At 42.9% G+C, this 19,521-nt stretch overlaps 1 protein-coding gene across 1 annotated transcript; it reads right to left on the bottom strand.

Moving 5' to 3' along the window:
* Positions 1 to 8,237: 8,237 nt before the first annotated feature.
* LOC147427621 (uncharacterized) lies at positions 8,238 to 12,176 on the bottom strand. The gene is made up of 2 exons (XM_086497012.1): positions 9,156 to 12,176; positions 8,238 to 8,646 (listed from the first exon to the last, which is right to left on the bottom strand). Exon 1 carries the CDS (start codon positions 11,932 to 11,934, stop codon positions 10,648 to 10,650), a length of 1,287 nt encoding a protein of 428 aa, XP_086353138.1. The 5' UTR covers positions 11,935 to 12,176; the 3' UTR covers positions 8,238 to 8,646; positions 9,156 to 10,647.
* Between the last annotated feature and the right edge of the window lie 7,345 nt (positions 12,177 to 19,521).

The raw sequence follows: 19,521 nt of genomic DNA, 5'->3' as shown, positions 1-19,521 counted from the left end.
TCTCTAAGTAAGCACGGAGATTTCCTTTCTCTCAATCTCTCTCTCCCGCTCTCGGACAAGCAAGGAGACAAAGGGAGGAAGACAACCAACAGAGGAGGTGCATGAGGAGAAACAATGAGGGGAAGGCTATCGAGTGGGAGAGCTCGGACGGAGAAAGAGGAAGGGAGAAGGGATTACATCAAGAAGGAGAAAGGAGGTTAAGCTTGAGAAGAGGGGAGCAAGGAAGAAGTCGCTCTTTCTCTCACTCTCGGACATAAGCACGGAGATTTCCTCTCTCTCTCTCTCTCTCTCTCTCTCTCTCTCTCTCTCTCTCTCTCTCTCTCTCTCTCTCTCTCTCTCTCTCTCTCTGGAAAAGCTTGCCGCTCTTTCTCTTTCAGGGATGAAGGATGAACAAGAAAGATTGCATAAGTAAGAAAGACCTAATCTCTTCTTCTTGACCTCAAGGAGGAAAGTAAGCAGGTCTCCCTCTTTCAAAAGAAAAGTATGGAGATCTCTCTCTATCGAGCTTGATAAGAGAAATCACCAAGGGCATACAGAGCTTGAAGGCAATCGGAGCTAGTCGATTAGAGGAGAAAGTCAAAGCTTAAGAGCGGCAATGAAGGCAGTGCAAAGAAGACAGAGCAGGAAGTTGCAGAACCTTTGACAATAATTGAAGCATGAAGATTGAGGCAGTGAGCAAAATTAAAGTTTGCAGAATCCAAGGGGTAGTTGAAGTCGGTAAAGCAATAGGCAAAAATTTCCATCACTGATATCAGTCCGAAGATTGATTAATCCTCTTATTAATCCCCGGTGTCGTTAATGGCCCAGTTAATCCTATAGAATGAGGGCTTAAACTCCTAGTTATCAAATGATCCAAGTGACGGTGCTATTAACAGCCCGCCTTGGCTAAGGATTAAGTTGTACTTAAGGCTTGACTTAATTAATTGAAGATTATGGTGATTGTCAGAGCCATTTGCATCTGTTGTTCTTGTTTTCTCTCTTTCACACTTCTCACAGGTAGAGGCCCCGTGCCTACCTAGCTAATGTTTCGAACCCATATCCCCCGACATCTTTGGTGGACTCGAGGAGAAATCGAGCCAGGATGGGAGGTGCAGATGCAGAATTTAGAGCAAATGATGAAGTTGATTGAAGAATTAAGTGCAAATAGTTTTGATAATAAGTCAACAGTTCCAAATTTTTCAAAGATGCTTCAATTGGTTCAAGAATCTCTACTTGAAATGGAGACCATGAATAAGAAGAATCAAATGGATAAATCTGTGGATGCAGCTTTAGAAGCGGTATACGACGAGAGGCAAGTCTTCGATGGATATGATCCAGAAGGCTACCTAGAGTATTATGAATCGGAAACCAAGTTAAGAGGAATACCAGAAGAGTTAATGATCAAATCCTTTGAGCGGATAGTGAGTTCAGATTTGAAGAAGCAGATTGAAGAGGTTACCAAAGCCTGCAATGACAATTGGGAATATTTCAAAGAAGCTATTGTACAAGTAAGTTATGAGCATTGTGCAAGCTATAAAGATTAGAGTCCAAGTCTACCAAACTACACAGATATTCAAGGACAAGTATGATAAAAATTAGAAGTTGTGATTGATGAGTGTATTGTACAAGATGCTACCTTCTTACAGGCTAATGATGAAGATATAGTTGAAGTTGTGTATGAAAAGCTGGGTTTAGCAGATGCCTTACATAAAGTAGAAGTCTTTGAGGGTGAGGCTCTAAAGCTACCAATGTGGCAAACTGATCCTAAATTTGCTGATGATTTAGAGGGAGGAGCAAACGTCTTCTTTATCAAGATTTTGTCAGAGGGCTCACACTATGGCCAAATGATCATGAACTTCATAATGTTGATTCAGAGGGAGTGCATAGTGAATTGCAATCTCTTGGTGTTGAATATGATTGGGTCCATTGTCCCAATGATACAGACAGAGCAATAGATGAAATTTTCAATGTCCATGCTGAACTTTGTGCTACAAAAGTGCAAAGATATTTGGATGACGGTGAAAGACTTGAAGAGTAGTTTACAGCAAATGTGTTTAGTATGCATGTCATATGTGGAAATCTTAGTTTACAGCACCCTGAGATGTGCAGGAAGGAGGAACCTTCTGAAGCGGTGGACCTAGATCTTATTGCTTATTGGATGAAGCTTTGGAAGGGTTCTCAAATAAATATGCTAAGGATACCAATCAATCTAGATTTATGCATGAGCAAGTTGGTTTAGATGCAGCTGATGATGACCTTATGCAGTTGCTGGATGATGCTCTACTTGATTTTGAGCCTCTACAAGATAGAGAAATGTTTTTGGATGCATCTTGCGAGCCTAATGAAGAGAGTTTTGCCACAGACTTGATGTATTCAGATATGCATGATTGGGATTCCAATACTAGTGAGAGTGAAGGTGCACTATCAATGCTTTTACATGTGATTGATGATCAACAATTGGATGAGCCAGTTGCACAGGGGATATGGTAGTATCTAGTGATACCTGATGCTATATGGGATCTGATGTTACCCTATGATGTAGGAGATTATGAGGTATATTTTTACCCAGGAGGTGACAGATATATGCATGGTCCAGGATAATTGACTTATATGCCATATGATCGAGGCGGTTTTCATGAAGATTTGTGGGTTAAGTTTTTTATGTTTATGCTCTATTGATTGGAAATTCTTGTATTTTTCCTATGATCCTGGAGGATGGTGAAATTTTTTTAAAGGAATGCTCACAGTGGGGAAAATGATTGGTTTCCCGTTGATCTTTAGGGCTACTAAAGTGCAAGTTGCAGATTTGAAGAGTACCAGTTATCTGTCGTAGCAGGTTGCGTGGTACAAGGTTTTGGTTTCTAGGTTATGCTAAGTCAGAAGAGTTTTTGGTTATGCGATCAATAAGATTACATGGCTAGCTTCCAATTGACTTATTTGGACAATTGATGAAGTATCTTCACATCTTTTGAGTTGATTTTGCGACCAGAACTTGAAGTACATTCCGTGTGCACACACAGTAAGGCATACTTGAGCTTGACAGGGTTCCCTAAAGCGAACTTGATGGTCAAGGCCTGTGCATCATTAACTAGAGCACTTGAGTCTGGCGGGGTTCACTAAACAGGTTTTCCGTAATTGAATGCTTTGGAGATATGACAGATACGGTTCAGAGATTTTTGATGGGCAACTACCTAATGATTAATTTAGAATATTGATGATAGGGTATAAGCCTTATATTATTTACCATGTGTTTACCAGTTACATAAATCTGATGATGGCAAAGAGCTTAAGGTACCTATAGCAGATGCAAATTGAAGTGCAATTGGCACAGACCGATGGTTGTGCAGGTTTAGTGGGGGTGGATTCGTGCAGCTCCACTCCCATGCTAAGCAAGATACCAAATTGATGCACATTGAGCTTACTTGAAGCTTACCTGATTAATGATCATTGTATAGGACTTGCTAACAATCTAGTTTTCCGGTTAATGTATGTCAAATGTGGCTTAAAGGGCCATCAAATGCCTTGATGATGCTAAAAAGGAGTGTGCTTGAAGTGCTCTCCCGGTCTCTCTTTACGGCTCGTTGATTGGAGCTACGGTGAAGAAGTTACGGCAGTTTGAAGTTTGAGTCAATTGCAGATCCGTAGCAAATTGGGCAAGTACATCTGAGGCATCAGAGATAAAGAGAATGCATGGGCCTAAAGTGCTCACTTTGTGGAGCGCGTCGGTTTTTTTAGATAAGAAATCGGAGATCTGGTCGCCAAGTTATTACTAGTTTAAGTTTCCCCGGGGGCCAGTTACATGCTTGGTCGATCGCCTCGGTCGGTGTGCCATGTGGGAATTTTACAGCCTAGCAAGGGTTTTTGTGGAGACTATGTGATGAGTGCAAGCTTAAGGAACTTACAGATTGCCAATCAGAGTATGGAGTTGTAACAAATTAATGCTTGAATTAGGCAACAATGAATGTCATCTCTTGCAGTACATTGATGATGAGAGATACCAAATAGGGAAATGACGAGAAAGCTATAGATGGCTTGGCACTGCATCCGGGACAAATGTGGTGCTTGGATGATGAGTTTGCCAATAAGTATGCTTAATACGGTGCTTTAGCAATGCTTTGGTTGATATGTATGCCAAATGTGATGCACTTCAGAGAGCACAATAAGTGCTTGAGTGGATTTTTTTTATAAGTTCGTCTCTTGCGGTACGGCACTATTCAAGACCTTGATACGGGCAACAGAACTCATGATGAGATTGCTCGACAGGAGATGTTGAAAAAAAATGTTGTGCTTACCAATGCCTTGCCCGATATGTATACCAAATGTGATGCCTTTACGAAAGCATGACGATATGCGTGCCAAATGTGTTGTAAACCGTAGTGGCTGCCCATAAACTAAAGGCCACCCATAATCACCAAAGGCCCAAGCATGGGCCGCCCGTTGTAAGTGGCCGCCCAAAAGAGTTAAAAAAGAGGGGTTTAATGTGAAGAGGAGAGAAAAAAAAAACAAAGGGGTATGGCGAGCAGGCAGAGAGGGGTGCAGATGAAGAGGAAAGGGAAGCTCAAGGCGATCCCTACAAGACGTGGATGCATCCGATGAAGAAGGCAAAAAGGCAGAGCAGGATGGGGTGAAACTTCTTGGTCCTAGTTCCGTCAAATTCAATGCAACCTTGCCGCCTTCACTGCCACATCATCGCATGCGCTCCCACGCCACGCCAGTCACGGCGCCGTGACTGCATGGAGGAGTTTATTTTAAAAGAATTGGAGAGCATAGCGAGGCATAAAAGGAAGAAGGGGTTTGAAGACTTTGCATGAGAGGAAAAAACGTGAGGAATTTGCAGGAGAAAAAGGAGGACTCTTTCTCGGGTCTATCTCCCGCTCTCAAACAAGCAAGGAGACAAGGAGAATAAGGGTATTCGAGGTTTAATCTCACTCACTCTCGGAAGTAAGCACGGAGATTTCCTCTCTCTCAATCTCTCTCTCCCGCTCTGGCGAACAAGCGAGGAGACAAAGGGAGGAAGACAACCAACAGAGGAGGTGCATGAGGAGAAATGAGGGGAAGGCTCTCGAGTGGGAGAGCTCGGACAGAGGAAGAAGAAGGGAGAAGGGATTGCATCGAGAAGGAGAAAGGAGGTTAAGCTTGAGAAGAGGGGGGCAAGGAAGAAGTCACTCTTTCTCTCGCTCTATTTCCTCTCTCTCAATCTCTCTTTCTCTCGGGGAAAAGCTCGCCGCTCTTTCTATTTCAAGGGATGAAGCATGAAAAAAAAGGATTGCATGAGTAAGCAAGACTCAATCTCTCCTTCTCGACCTCAAGGAGGAAAGTAAGTGAAACTCTCTCTCTCTCTCTCTCTCTCGCAAGAAAAGTATGGAGATGTCTCTCCATCGAGCTCGGTAAGAAAAATCACCAAGGGCATACAGAGCTTGAAGGAAATCGGAGTAAAGTCGATTAGAGGAGAAAGTCAAAGCTTGTGAGTGACAGTTAAGGTAGTGCAAAGAACACAGAGCAGAAAGCTGCAAAACCTTTGACCATAATTGAAGCATGAAGATTGAGGCAGTGAGCAAAATTAAAGTTAGCAGAATCCAAGAGGCAGTTGAAGTCAATAAAGTGACAGGCAAAAATCCATCACCGATATTAGTCCGAAGATTGATTAATCATCTTATTAAGCCCCGGTGTCGTTAACGGCCTGATTAATCTTGTAAAACGGGAGCTTTAACTTCTAGTGATCAGATGATCCAAGTGACGGTGATGTTAACAGTCCACCTTGGCTAAGGATTAAGTTGTACTTAAGACTTGACTTAATTGATTGAAGATTACGATGATTACGATAGCCATTTACATATGTTGTTATCGTTCTCTCTCTTTCACACCTCTCACATCCAGAGGCCTCGCGTCTACCTGGGTCACATTTCGAACCCAAATCCTCCAACGATGCTCTAAATACACACTAGGTCACTCACCATCTAAGGATCATATCCCCGACAACGACGCCAATGTTAACCGACGAGCATCTGCAGCATAGCAATCTGGCACTAAGATAATGTGAATACTCAGGGAAGTACTCGAATGGAGCACGGAGACTCTTTGAGATCGTCAATCTCAAGAAGTGAACCTTAAGAAGCAAACACACTAACTCCACAAGCAAACCAACACTCAATGATCAAGAAAACCTCATTGTGTCTTTTTTCACAACTCTAAGTCATCACGCCATTTCGACATTCGAATGGACTCGAAATGCAACGGAACTTTAGAAGGAGGTATAGGACACTTAGGGACTCTATCCTACCAAGTTTGGTCGCAATCCGATAAGGTACCAAAATCACGATCCATCATGAAAAAACTCTTGAACAATACAACAGATCCGTACAGAAAGGTCGCCCTATGGTCTAAGAAGAACACTCTCCTATGGTCAAAACGATTAAAAACAGTGATTTAAGCACTCAAATCTCCAATTAAGGCTCACAAACGCGTAGTCGCGAACCACAAAAAAAACTGACAATACTTACACTTGATAGAAAAAGCAAACAAAAAGGAAGAGAATGCAAGTTTCAAAATTGAAAATTGATTACCCAATTGTTAGAAAAGTTGATTACAAATTGGGAAAACTTAGTACTTTGAGCGTACGTTTTCAGAGCTCCTTATTCTCTAAAGATAAGGTGCTTTCACATTGAAGTTATTGACATTTATACCTAAGGCTTTCTAAATGGCGGGTGGCTAGTTCACACAACTTAAGGAATCGACTGCACAGAGTATCACTACACTGGTAAAATAATAAACTACAAATGTGATGTCCGTCTACGTGTCCGACCAAGTGGACGTCCGTTCGATCAATCCTAACACGTAGCTATTTGTCTCCATATGCAGGCGTACAATGCCATAGACATCTAGTGTCACATCAACAATCTATAGACGGCCAATTGTTTCAACTTGTTGCCAAATGATTCCATGGCTGTGCCGATGGAGCCTCTCCAAGGTCATCATAACAAAGGGTTCTCTTGAGTAGGTGTGGCCTAAAGATGACCCCTTAGCTACAAGGACGATCGTTGGAGCATTTTTGCAAGTGAACGAGGAGAAGAAGGATGAGGCGACCCAAGGCTTGCAGACGACAGAGATGTAGTTCTCGATTCTTCTGGAGGAGGTTCTAATCGGACCCTTAGCTGCTCACCAACTCCACTCTCCACAATTCATGGAGGTCTAATCAAAATCGACAAGCTAGGACCCAAGAACAACAATAACAAAGATATGCTCAACTTGCTCATGGCAAGGAAGCTTTGGGTACCCTTATGAAGGCACATCAAGTTCTTGATGAGCTTTCTATGCAAAATGCCGGGTTTTGAAATGCATTGAAGGGAGCACTCATTACAAGATATGCAAAACATGGTAGTGGCAAAGAAACTCAGGGTTGTTTTTACCTAATGAAAAGGGAAGGCCTTTTACCAAGTGCAATCGCATATGCTTGCACCTTGAAGACCTGAGACATTCCACAAGACCTTCATGTGAGAATTCACGATAAGACTACTAAAGGACTATGAAGTATGTTACAAAAGCATGTCAAGTTCTTGATGGGCTTTCTACGCAAAATAGAAAAAGTGAACGCAAATTTTTGACGAGGGTAGAAGTGGTAGAATAGACATGATCAACACGATAGAGGTTAAGGATGACATGATCAGATTGTGAGATGCTACGAAAGATGCAAAGACCATGAGAGATAATCATATCATAGCCATTGGGAATTTCGTGATCTCAAGACTCGTGGACTATAAAAGCACGATGACCATAGAGATAGATACAATCAATATCACATCATGGATCATGGCTTGCCTTGCACAACTTGAGAGCTTTCATAATGAAAAGGAATTGTGTCGCATATTGCCACATGTATGATTGCTAATACAAAGATGTGATCAAGAGGTATGGGCTAAGACCGCTTTCATGACTATCCATATTTTGGACAGAGTCTATCCATATTTTGGTATGGCACTTTGGTATGACTCCAACAAAATATATGGCAGGTAGTTCTGTGTCATTTCCTCATTTAAACTCACATGGTTTTCTTGTAGCTTTGACAAAACAATGTTTGAATGACCAAATATCTTTGGCATATCCCTGTCCCACTAGAAGACTTGAGAGCTTTGGCCCCTATTCAGATGGCTTGATGCAAAGATAAGCCAAAGCAAAACCAATTTCTTGAGCTCCACGCTCTTGGATGAGGACACCCTGTACAAAGGATGCATGCGGGAGGGAAAAGTGAAGACTCACACATAAGCGCAAAGAGATTGTATCAGATAAGCAAAAAAGTTACAGACAACCTGACATACATCATTGAAGTCTTTAGGTCCTTTAGATCCGGATTACAATTAACCATACCCAAAAGGAGACTACTCCTGAACAAAAAGAGACTAGGTCCCATGTCACATGCCCTCTAACCATCCACCTCATCAATCTCTGCTTGAAGCCTCTCCAAGAAAAAGTTACCAACCCGGATCCGAGACTCCTGATCGGCTAATCTCAATGTCCAGTTTCTTCTCCCACTCGTCTCTGGTGAGCTCTTTGTCTTCAAAAAAGATTCAACTTGAGGTACCCGCCTTGAGCTGGTTACAAGTTTTGGGAATCCTTAAAAATATCCTTCATCGTTCTATAGAGGATCACCTGATCATTTGCCATCTTCATGTCCTGCACATTAGGAGATGAGAAAAGGGTTTTCAAACTAGGAGTCTCGTAGGATTTTTCAAACAAAATACAGTTTCGTAGCCACTAGACCATCCAAAGAAATTCTACAATTGCTTTGTTCCAACATACACTAATGATCCCAACATAATCACCTAGTATCAACCCATGATGGAGCAAAACCCAGAGACTTGGCCAGTGGGACAAGTACCCTTTTATTTAGAGGGACAGACTAAAAACAAATGGCCCATGTCCTCCACAGATTTATTACATCTACAACAAAGACATGTTCTTAGATTAGTTTGGAGCATTCTCTTCCCAATCCATAGAGCCTTATGAAGCAGAAGCCAGAGAAGAACAGATTTCTTAGGTTCTATAGCAGGAGACCAAATGTTGGTGAACTTGAAATCCCATTGTTTGGGGGAGTAATTGACCTTCCACCGCTTATTAAGAGTTAGATGAAGAAGGATTCATAGGGGAAGCATTCCAAGAGGGATTTCGTAATTTGAACCTACCCGACCATATGAAGGCTCTGAGATCCAAGGGAGAGGATGTTTGAAGGGTCCAAGTGGGCTCTGCTAGGAATAAGTTAATCATGGTTCTGATTAACTAGAAATCCGAGGGTTGAACTTTGTACTTGAGAGACAAGGTAGTGTTTGAAAGCCAATGCCGAGCCTCAGGATCTCGTAGTTGAGACAATGTCTTATAACTTCTTTTTTTTGTGGAGGATGAGAGCTTTCCTTTACTCCTGCTGATTGACAGAGGTAAGTTCCATGCATGGCCACCAGATAGAATCATGGGGGGGAAGCGAGTACCTATGTTTGGAAAGAGAGTTAAGAGCAAGCTTGCTCTTATGCCTGTTCCAAGCATGGAATATAGATCTCAACAGATCTGAACCGACTAAGAGGACTGTTTTTTCCAAAAAAATATAACCGAAGGGGAGATGCGACCATCCCTTGGCATCCGCCAACCTGAAGTGTTGAGACTTAAGGAGTAAAAGTCTTGCCCATTCTTCCTCCGATTGCTGGAAAGCTGGCACCAACAACTTGACCCGGGATCTTATTTGCTATTAGATTGAGATCTTGGATGCCCAACCCTCCTTTGTGCTTGGCGAGAGTGCAAACATCCCGTTGCAACCTTGGCACGCTTGCGAGCAAAGGGGTCACCAGCCTTTCCATTGTAATAATCTCCATTCTGTTGATGAAATTTTCTACCATAATTCTCCTCCCTGTTATGGTGGGACCACCACCTTATAATCAACCATCACCAGCAGGTCATGTCTACCTGGAGCAAGGCAATCAGTCTAAAGCACGTATGACATGGGCGGCTGTTTGTTTGTGGTGGCCCGGTCTCGAGTATCGCCCGGTGCGGTGCGTGCTGGCCCCTGGGCCCTGTCGTGTGCGACACTGTGTAGTAGTGTACAGACTACAGTGCGTGCGTGTGACGACGGACGTGTGTCAAGTTCAACTGTCAAAACGCAAAAGAGAGAGAGAAAGAGAGAGTACTCTACTCGGGCATTCATTTCTTCAAGGCCCACGTATTAACACCGTGCCAGCGTGGGGACACGTCCATGCATACTTGGGACTCAGAAACTAGGGGTCGTTTCCACGACCTCAACGGAAGCATGTGGACCCTGCCGGGTCTGGACAATTTGCGAAGTAGAAGCTGCCATCATGTGCCATGCATTTTGTCATCAAAACGCTCATTACAATTTGCAAAGGGGCCAAAACAAAAAAAGGCGCAACCCTGCATTCTCTGAGCACCCGGAAAACCGCCCCCACAGTTCGAACTTCCAACCCTCCATAGGTCACATGAACCCTCCATATCTAGAAATTGAGGGTGAGACATACTTCCACAGTTAGCAAATTGAAGAAAATGGTTCGTCTCTTCCTAGGACTCAAGACATTCAACATTTACAATTTTACTTGAGAAATGCCTTTGGCAGCTCAAAGCTTTAGTTACATTAACCTAAGGTTAATTAGAATAAGGTTGGAAGCTGTTAATTACTCATAGCGTTAAGGCAAGCTCTTCTTCTGTACAAGGGGGAACGTTCAGATCAAAAGGTGCCTTAGAGCAAGGGATAGCAGCAGAAATGGCTGGCTTCGACATGGACATGGCCATAGGCACGGGCACCGGATTTATCACAGACGATGTTGAAGACGACGAATCACAATCTGACCCTTCCTGCTGACTCTGGTTAGAATACAAGTAACCAGAGTTAGCGTTAAACCCACTTATCCATGACCTCCTCTCTTCACGCATCCCAACCTTCTCCGCTTCTTCTGCTCTCAACCTCTTGTTCGGAAACAAGAGAAGCGGCCCACTGCTGCTTTCCGCACCAAGATTTCCATGAAAGTTGGGCACGCACGAAGCTGCCGGCATTGCAGACGCCAGCTCACTCGCACCCAGTTGCAGATCCAAAGCTCTATTGGTAAGCCCCAAATCAATGCAATCGGCTGCCATCTGCTGCAATGGAAAGCTCGCAGGCTTCCCCATCATCTCCATGGGGAGAGGCCCAACTCCATAGCCATGCCATTTCGTGCTATGCTGCTGCAAAGGCTGAAAGTTTTGTCGAAACGAGTTTGACGATGCTAACTTCTCGGACGAGCCCTGCTGTTGAAGCATTAGGTAATGAATTGACGACGGCAGTGGCTTCTGATCATCTGCACCAGAGCTATGGTGATGTTGAAGAAAAGGACGATATGAAGGCACACTCAGAAATGGAGACACCTTGTCATCATCAAAGGCACCACGACGATGATGATGATGATGATGATGTTGAAGACGGCGCATGTTTGCTGTCACATTCTCTTCATCAGTACCAGAGCTGTGCTGATTGTGAAGAAGATGATGGAAAGGTGGCACATTCAAGGGAGGGGAGCCCTTCTCATCCTCCACGCCACCATAGCCAGGGCTGAGGCGCTGGGCGGATAGAAGAGGGTTTGCATCATGCTCATCGTCATGAGAGGAGAAATTGGTCTTGGCCTTGGAGCCTCTCAAGGATCTGGCAGCTTTGTCGTATGCCAAGGCAGCTTCTTCAGCAGTGTCAAAGGTGCCAAGCCAAACCCGGGTCTTCTTCCAGGGGTCGCGGATCTCTGCGGCAAAGCGGCCCCAGGGCCGCTTGCGGACTCCGCGGTAGTGGGCTTCTTTGATGGGTAAGGGGGATTTGGCGATGGAAGCTTCGTCCTTGAGGGGCGGAGCTCTGTGAATGAAAGAGTCGTCTTGGAGAGGGAGCATGTGGGCGAGGCGGGGTTCACTCTGGAGGGGGAGCATGAGCCCTCTGCGGGCCTCCATAGCCCTAAGAAGAGAGAGGTCTGTGGAAGGCAAGAGGTAGAGTAGGAGGAGGCGATGGGGGGAGGAGTGAAGAAAATGAAAGCTCGGTGCAGTTGTGCGCGCAAAAATACGGGTGTGAGCTACCGCTGCTACACATAAAGCAGGAGGTGAACCGTTGCCTACATACACTGCAGCAGCGTAGAAAAGGGATGAAGAGAGAGAAGAGAGGCGCTGAGCGAGGGATCGGTGGGCGGTAGGATCAAGAAGGTGGTAAAGAGTTTTTATTAAGAAATTGAGACATCACAGGTTGGTGTAGGTACTTCTCGGAACAAATAAACGACCCATTTTGTATTAAACGTGAGATCAGAAGTGACAAACCTCATTTGTTCCTTTCTAGCCTGCATTCCCACACACACCTCGCTCTCATCCATTGTCCCCAACAATAGAAGGCCTCTTTAACAAGCCAATTTATTAGAGCCCTCCTCCATACTCCCGTTAAAGGGCAAAGGAGGAGGGCCCCTCTTTGCATACGCATGTTTCTTGCTATACTGTGCGCTGCAACCAGCAGGTCGAAAATCCACCGTTATCAGCTCTTGAGTGCTCAAACCCGGTTTATTAATGTGGTAACAACGATTTATTAATGTGGGAGGTGAAATGTTAGGAGTCTCATCACGTCACCCGATTTTCTGCCATCATGGGGGTATGGGACAGTGCAACGGGATCTTGAGGGCCCTCCAGAAACACCACTAGAAGCGCCCTGTTGGGGAGCCCTCTTACACCCACACATGCCACCTTGCTTAGAGCATTTTCGCATGGGCAAGGGTGCTACCCCTATGGTGCATTGGCTATTTTGGCATTTACCCAATAAAATCAGTAGTCATTTTGTACGCAGGCAATTCGCTCGCAGCACTTGGCGGGGGTAGAAAATGCAATTTCCAACTCTGTCGAAATCGACAGAGTTGAGCAAGGAAGGAGTAGTTGGCTGGCGTCAGCAGGCAATGGTTAAACCCTGCCTGTGTGGACACACGCTTAGAAGACTTCTTTCACAAGCCAATTGACTGCTACAATCACTTTTATTCCAAACTCATTTATCCTTGTATTTATTTTTCTTCAATGCCAATTTTTTTTCAGGATGATATGTTTTGAGTAATAGAAAATAGAAAAACAAAATTGCCTCAATTGTGCATATAGAGGCTGTCTAGACTCTAAATCATATAAGGAAATGGTCCCGCAATGCATAGTTATCGGGTACTTTTTGAAATAATTGTGTCTCATGTATGGTCACACGTGCACCAGTTATTTGTCTTGTATGCAACCATGCAAATCTTTTTGTTGTATCATAGCGCAAACGCTAGACACATACACACATATAACAGTGTCACTACCCTTCCGGCAATCAAAATACACATACAAACTGAATACTGATTCGCTAACTACAGGAGATAGAAGACATTCTTGCCGCATTCAAGATTTCAGTTACACAGTTATGTCCTCAATTCAGTAAAACGACTCCTCTATCTAATTTTGAATCTCATGCTACCTTTTCACATCTCATCACTTCCTAAGGTTCATTTAGACCCGCTTTATCTCCCCTTTATACCTGGCACAGCCCGGTGGTTGAATTGCCAAAATTAGACCTGAATCCCACAATCCCTGATCAAGGACATCTCAGTGCTAGCCACTAGATAGAATGCAAAGCAAAGTGCCTGGAACTAATCCATGATATGAAAATACAAACTACCCAGCCACTAAACATTGCCCAGTTTTCCCAAAAGATTACAAAAAAATCCCCTTTTGAGCATCTCCTCACAATTAAGAGTGAATTACAAGCGCAAACTTCTATGGGTACAAGCCAATATTCAAAAATCATCATATACAAACACATCCAATCCACCTCATAGAAGATAAAATTGTAGAACCAACAATGGATAAGCATATTGAATCTTCTTGAGAACAAATTCAACTTCGAGCGCATCTTCAACTATGCAAATTCTAAAATCTGCATCAAATTTTTAGATTTTTGACTTTTTTGATCATTTGATTTCTGACTTTTTTGACAAATCAAAAAATATGCCATAACTCTGCAAATCAATCAAATTAGCTTTATATAACCTCTCCAAATACTTAAATTGGATCCAAGAATGGCATAAAATCTATATCAAATGACAAAGACACTCCTTCTCCTCAAAATCAGACATATGAGGTAAAAAGAGTCAAAACAACTCCTGCTTTGAGACTCAATCATCTTCGTCAGTAAACTCTGCAAATTCCATAAGAAATATCCAAAACATAGCATCTTTCTCAAATCCAATTGAATTTTGCAAAACCAGAGTTAGCGAAACCCTCTTTGCTTCATCTTTCAAAATCTGATCCAAACAACAAGAAACATGAATCGCTGAGTTTATACTAAAAAAAAAACATGTAAAGAATATAGATCTTCAAGAACATCAAAGCTCAGACAAGAATCCATATGGTTGAAAATATCTTATGATTGAGGAACCTTGTCTTCACAACCCAACCGAAACTCGATAAACTCATGATCTTGAGTGTGAAGACTCAAAAAGTTGTCAAATTGATTTATTTAAGGTCCACTATTATCTAAATCAGAGCTACACAACAACATGCTAGCATCTGCTTCACCATCTTCAAACAAAACATCATCAACCTGTCCATGGTTCCATCAAAATCATCACAATAATCAAAACGTGTTTGCAAAACAAGCAAATCAATAATCCTCTTCAATTTGAGCACTTATTGAATCTAATCAGCATCTTGAATTGGTTTAAGTGTCCTCCTTGAGTACAAAATGTCTTAAACCATAATTTCGATTCAAAGTTGGTTTTAACATGGGAAATACTACCTCCAATAAATGTAGATTCCTCAAGAAGAGACATTATCTGGGGCTTGAAAAATCTGAGAGTATGAATTGTAATCCCCAAAAAACTATGTAATTATTATGTTTCCAAATAGTCCACAAGAGATGAGCCATAGATGCATACCAAACATTGACTTCTAATGTATTGTGCACTCATCCCCAATATAATCAAGCATGCATATGAAACTTGGATGAAATCATTTTGATAAGATTCTATTTGAAGGAGAGTAGTTATCCAAATAGTAAGCTTTAATCAACCACAACATCACCGACTACTCGCTTGCAGTAGAAAATTCCAAAAATCCTTGAAATCTGAATTCCATATAAAATTAAACCAATATAAGTGCTAGCCTTTGTTTAGCTTCTTCTTTCAATTATTTGTTTAATACCAAAAATTGTATTAGATAGAGCAAAAATTTACAATACTACTTGGGGGTTTTATACTTAGGGTAGGTAACTCAGAGAATAGAGGCAACATATACACGGGTTGCCAACATACTATATTGTGGGTACAATTCCTAAAAGCTTTTTGGCAGAAAGCCGTGCAAAACCCACATAACCAATACAAAACTTTAGAAGAACCCACAATCAGAAACTGAAGTGTTGCAGTGTAGTTATGGGCTTTGACCATCTTATTTTTAAGAATTTGAATTTCTTTAGCAACTCGAGCTCTCATGGATTCCCTTGGGATCACTGCACACATGGGGCGTAGCTGGGGATGCCGACAAGCTCCTTGAGCTTTGATACCACTTGTGGAGACTGGCTATGGGTGCAAGAGAGGGATGGAGAGAAAGGGGGAAGGGGATGAGCACAAATAGTATTTGGTGGAGGTATTGAGAGTATACACTATCTTCTCCTTATTCTCATTATAACCAAGAATGTAAAGTAAAGTGGGAGAGCGCCCGACCATATACGACCACGGGGCGTGAGACCTAACACACATGTTGAAATTTCTTCTAAAGAGGTATATATGAGCTACAATTGGTCTCAACACTTTGCAAGATTGAATGCTTGCTCTTGCCATGGTAAAAAATATTGTAAGTATTCAAGGCTTTTTTAATGATGCATATTAGTGTTGAGCAATGAGTGTCTACCAATCAAATATGGTAACATTGGTGTTAATTTTCGGATACACAACACGGTCATCAATCTCTAAACACTTCTTGTTATTGAGTACAACAAAGACATCTAAGATACATTCTACTATGTCAGAAGACCACTCTCTCACATTACGCCCTTTATTCATAGTGAGACTAATCAGGCTATGGTCATGTGAGGCTTAGTTATCAGTTATTTGAACTAATAACTAAGTTATTTGAACTAATAACTAAGCCTCATTCTTGGTCACACACAAAAAAGAGCATTAAATGAATAACTATGCCTACCCTTTGTAACTATGCCGATTTCGGCACATTTGCGAAGTGCAATGCATAGTTGGGAGGTTGAACGAATAACTAAGCCTTGTGTGACCATCCAAGAGGCTTAGTTGTTCATTTAATGCTTTGTCTGGGCATAGTTGGCATGGTTATCGCGTAATTGATAAGGTGGTGGTCACGTGAGGCTCAGTTATCAATAACTCAGGCAGATAACTGAGCCTGCAATGTGGTCGAGCCTCACGTGACCATAGCCTATGACACATTCCAAGCCCCTCATAATAGAAGATAGGGGAGGGGGTTTCCAGTGACCTCGGTTGCAAAGAATCCCCACCAACTCTTGAAAATCATGATTTTGGTTTAAAAACTATAGTTTAAGGTAGTTAAACAAAATTCTATATGTTTTCGCAAAGTATTTTGTAGCACTTGTAGCACTTGTTGCACTAAGAGCTTTTGGAAACGGATAAAAATGAACACACGAGGGTATGGTGCATGAGGCATTCCAAGCTCAGGCTAAGTTTTTTGGCGTTTTGAAGCGTGGAACTACAATGTGGGCATTTACTAGAAGTTAACAGACAAATGGGGATAGGGCCCCTCGCATCGTTTGCAATTGTGATGGTTTTGCCTTTCGTATTTACTTGGGCTCTATGATGCAACATGGGAAGTTGTTGAAGGAACTTATGATGCCCCATAATGATGTGTGTTTGAGCTTTGAGAGTTGTTTCTAATTCCAACAACATGCGTGTAGCCAATCAACTCCACTTGCACTTGGTATGTATAGTATAGATTGCGAGTTGGTGAACGAGGCTGAGCATCCCTGATAACTGAGGGGTGCACCATGCATTGACAAGAAGAGTGTGTTGGAGGGGACAAATGTTCGCGTGGGAATTCCTCTTTAGTGAGAAAAGGTAGGGATGGGAGGGGTGGTGTTTGAGGGCTTGTCAAAGGAGGGAGGTAGAGTCGGGGGAAACAACCTACAAAATGGCTACATCGCAAGGCGGACAAAAGGGGTTCAATTTTTGACTGGTAAGTGAGGCGCCTACCATGGGGAAGGGGCTGGGCCGCTGGGAGCGGGCACCGCTCACTCACAGTCACAAGGGCCCGTGAGTCGCTCTCCGTGCTTGCGGGGGTTTAATCATTTAAGCAGGGCGGGGGAGCGTGTCTCTATTTCCACACCGCCTGCGCCGCGCCACCCACTCACTTCACCCGATGCCTGTCGCCCTTATGGACTCTGCCCCACCCCTCACCTTTTTTTTTTATCATTATTGGATTCTGCGCCCTGCCGCCAGCAATCCACTCGTGACACGTGGGCCCCACCCCTTACCTTGCCACCTGCCTCGCCAAACCTTATGCGCCGGCTATTTTCGGGCCCCCACCCCGCGCAGTGCCCCCCGCAGGACCCGCCTTATGAATGTGACTGCTTGTAGGCTGGCAGCGCTAAAAGTTGAAAGCTTTTCAATGGCGCTGCCTCCCTCGTCGCCGCTTGAAGACCCTGTTTCCACGAAATAGTAAGGTGGTGGTCACGCGAAGCATAGTTAGGCTGTGGTCACGCAAGCCACAGCTGAACCATGCCTCGGACCAGATAAATGTGCATCACCATGGTCATGCGATGGGTGGATGATCCTTGCAAACCAGCGCGTGAAGGTGGAACGTAGGGCATTTGCCAGTGATGCCTCATGGAGAAAGGAGAGAGAAGTTGCCATTGCTCAAGTGAGGGAGAGCTGCCAAGCTTCCATGTTCCTTGTTTATGACAAAAAGCTGACATTTTTCAGCTTTATTAAATAAACGAGCATACTTATGCCAAAATCAGCATAGTTACAAAGCTTGGTGCTACTGAGCCAATCGCTTTGACCATGGTTGAGGCTCAGTAATATGTCAAACTTATTGATAAATGAACCCCATGTGACCATGCCCTTAATAGTTATAGATAACTATGCCAACTATGCCCAAATAAAGCATTAAATGAATAACTAAGCATATTGCATGGTCAGACAAGTCTTAGGTATTCATTCAACCTCCCAACTATGCCATAATCGACTTTCATGGTTAAAAACTATTTCAAATTGCGTACCATACAAATAATGTCGCTATGTTTTTTAGAGCGGACACTATTGCACAGAGCTCTCGTTCATAAGCATAATAATTCTGTTGTACAGCATAGAGTTTCTTGCTTTCAAAGGCCATGGGTTTGTTTTCTTTTAGAAGAACTGCTCCAATAGCTCAATTGATAGCATCTGTTTTGAGTGCAAAAGGTCTCACAGGATCCATAATAGCTAAAATGGGTGCAATAGCTAGAGAGACCTTAAGTGCATCAAAACTTTATTGTTGAGCTTCTCCTCAATGAAATGCTTTGCCCTTGGCTTTCTGATAGATGTTCTTTCTAGGAAGAATAAGCACAAAGGTTGTCTAGAAAAACTTCACAAAACTCTCTTAAATATTATTTAAAAGCTGTGTTGATTAATTGTTGGAATTTCACAGGGGCATTGGTTAAACCAAAAGCCATCACGTGCAATGCCAACACTCCAAATTCTGTTATGAAGGTAGTTTTAGCTTGGTTCTCTAGTGCAATTGTGATTTGATTATAACCGGAGTACCCATTGAGAAAGCTACAAGCCTCCTTGCCTACTGCTGCTCTTTCAAGAACATGTTTAGAATATGGTAACGGGTAATGGTCTCTCCTAGTGGCTGCACTAACCTTTTTGAGCTTCATGCACACTCTGAGTTGCCCATTCACTTTTGGCACAATGACTACTAGAGCCACCCATTTAGAGTGCTCAATAGGGTATATGAATCCACATTTAATAAGCTTTGCAGTGCTAATAATAGGGATCATATGTTGGACCACCGATGGTGGAACACCCTTCATATTGTGGTATGTCCAAGAACATATATCTTTAGATTCCTTGAGAAGTTCCCTAAGTACAACTTCCTCAATCTCCATGAGGTCTTGGGCAACGAAAATAGTTTTGGACTCCTCACATGTGTGCTAATTCAATTTCCTTAACTATCATCGAACCATCTTTGTCATAAAATCTAATATCTAACTAACCCAAATGATTTTCTCATATTAAATTGATCACTTAATGTGGGAGAATAAACGGGAACAAGTGTTAAGATATAGGTATGTGCTTTTAGATCTATCTCAACACGGGGCCAATGTAAAGGGGCCCAAAAGGGAGATGGTCTATCAAAGAGCAAGGCTAACCAATGGAGCATAAGACCTTAGGGTTAGCTTCATTGAAGACCTCCAATAAATGTGTGTAAAAGTCCTTTTGACCTTAAGTAAGCTAGGGCTGAACTTGAGGTGGGAACCCGGCCCAAGCTCGAGGTGCTTGTCCTGCTTGAGGTGCTTGTCATGCT

This window comes from Adiantum capillus-veneris, chromosome 23 (assembly GCF_014529385.1).
Source record: "Adiantum capillus-veneris isolate H3 chromosome 23, ASM1452938v2, whole genome shotgun sequence".
In the NCBI taxonomy this organism is placed as follows: Eukaryota; Viridiplantae; Streptophyta; class Polypodiopsida; order Polypodiales; family Pteridaceae; genus Adiantum; species Adiantum capillus-veneris.
The sequence above is the reverse complement of the archived record's forward strand: the minus strand, read 5'-3'. Positions and strand labels throughout refer to the sequence as shown.

Coding starts and splice junctions, on each gene's coding strand:
- LOC147427621 (XM_086497012.1), bottom strand. CDS start 11,934: ATGGAGGCCCGCAGAGGGCTCATGCTCCCCCTCCAGAGTGAACCCCGC.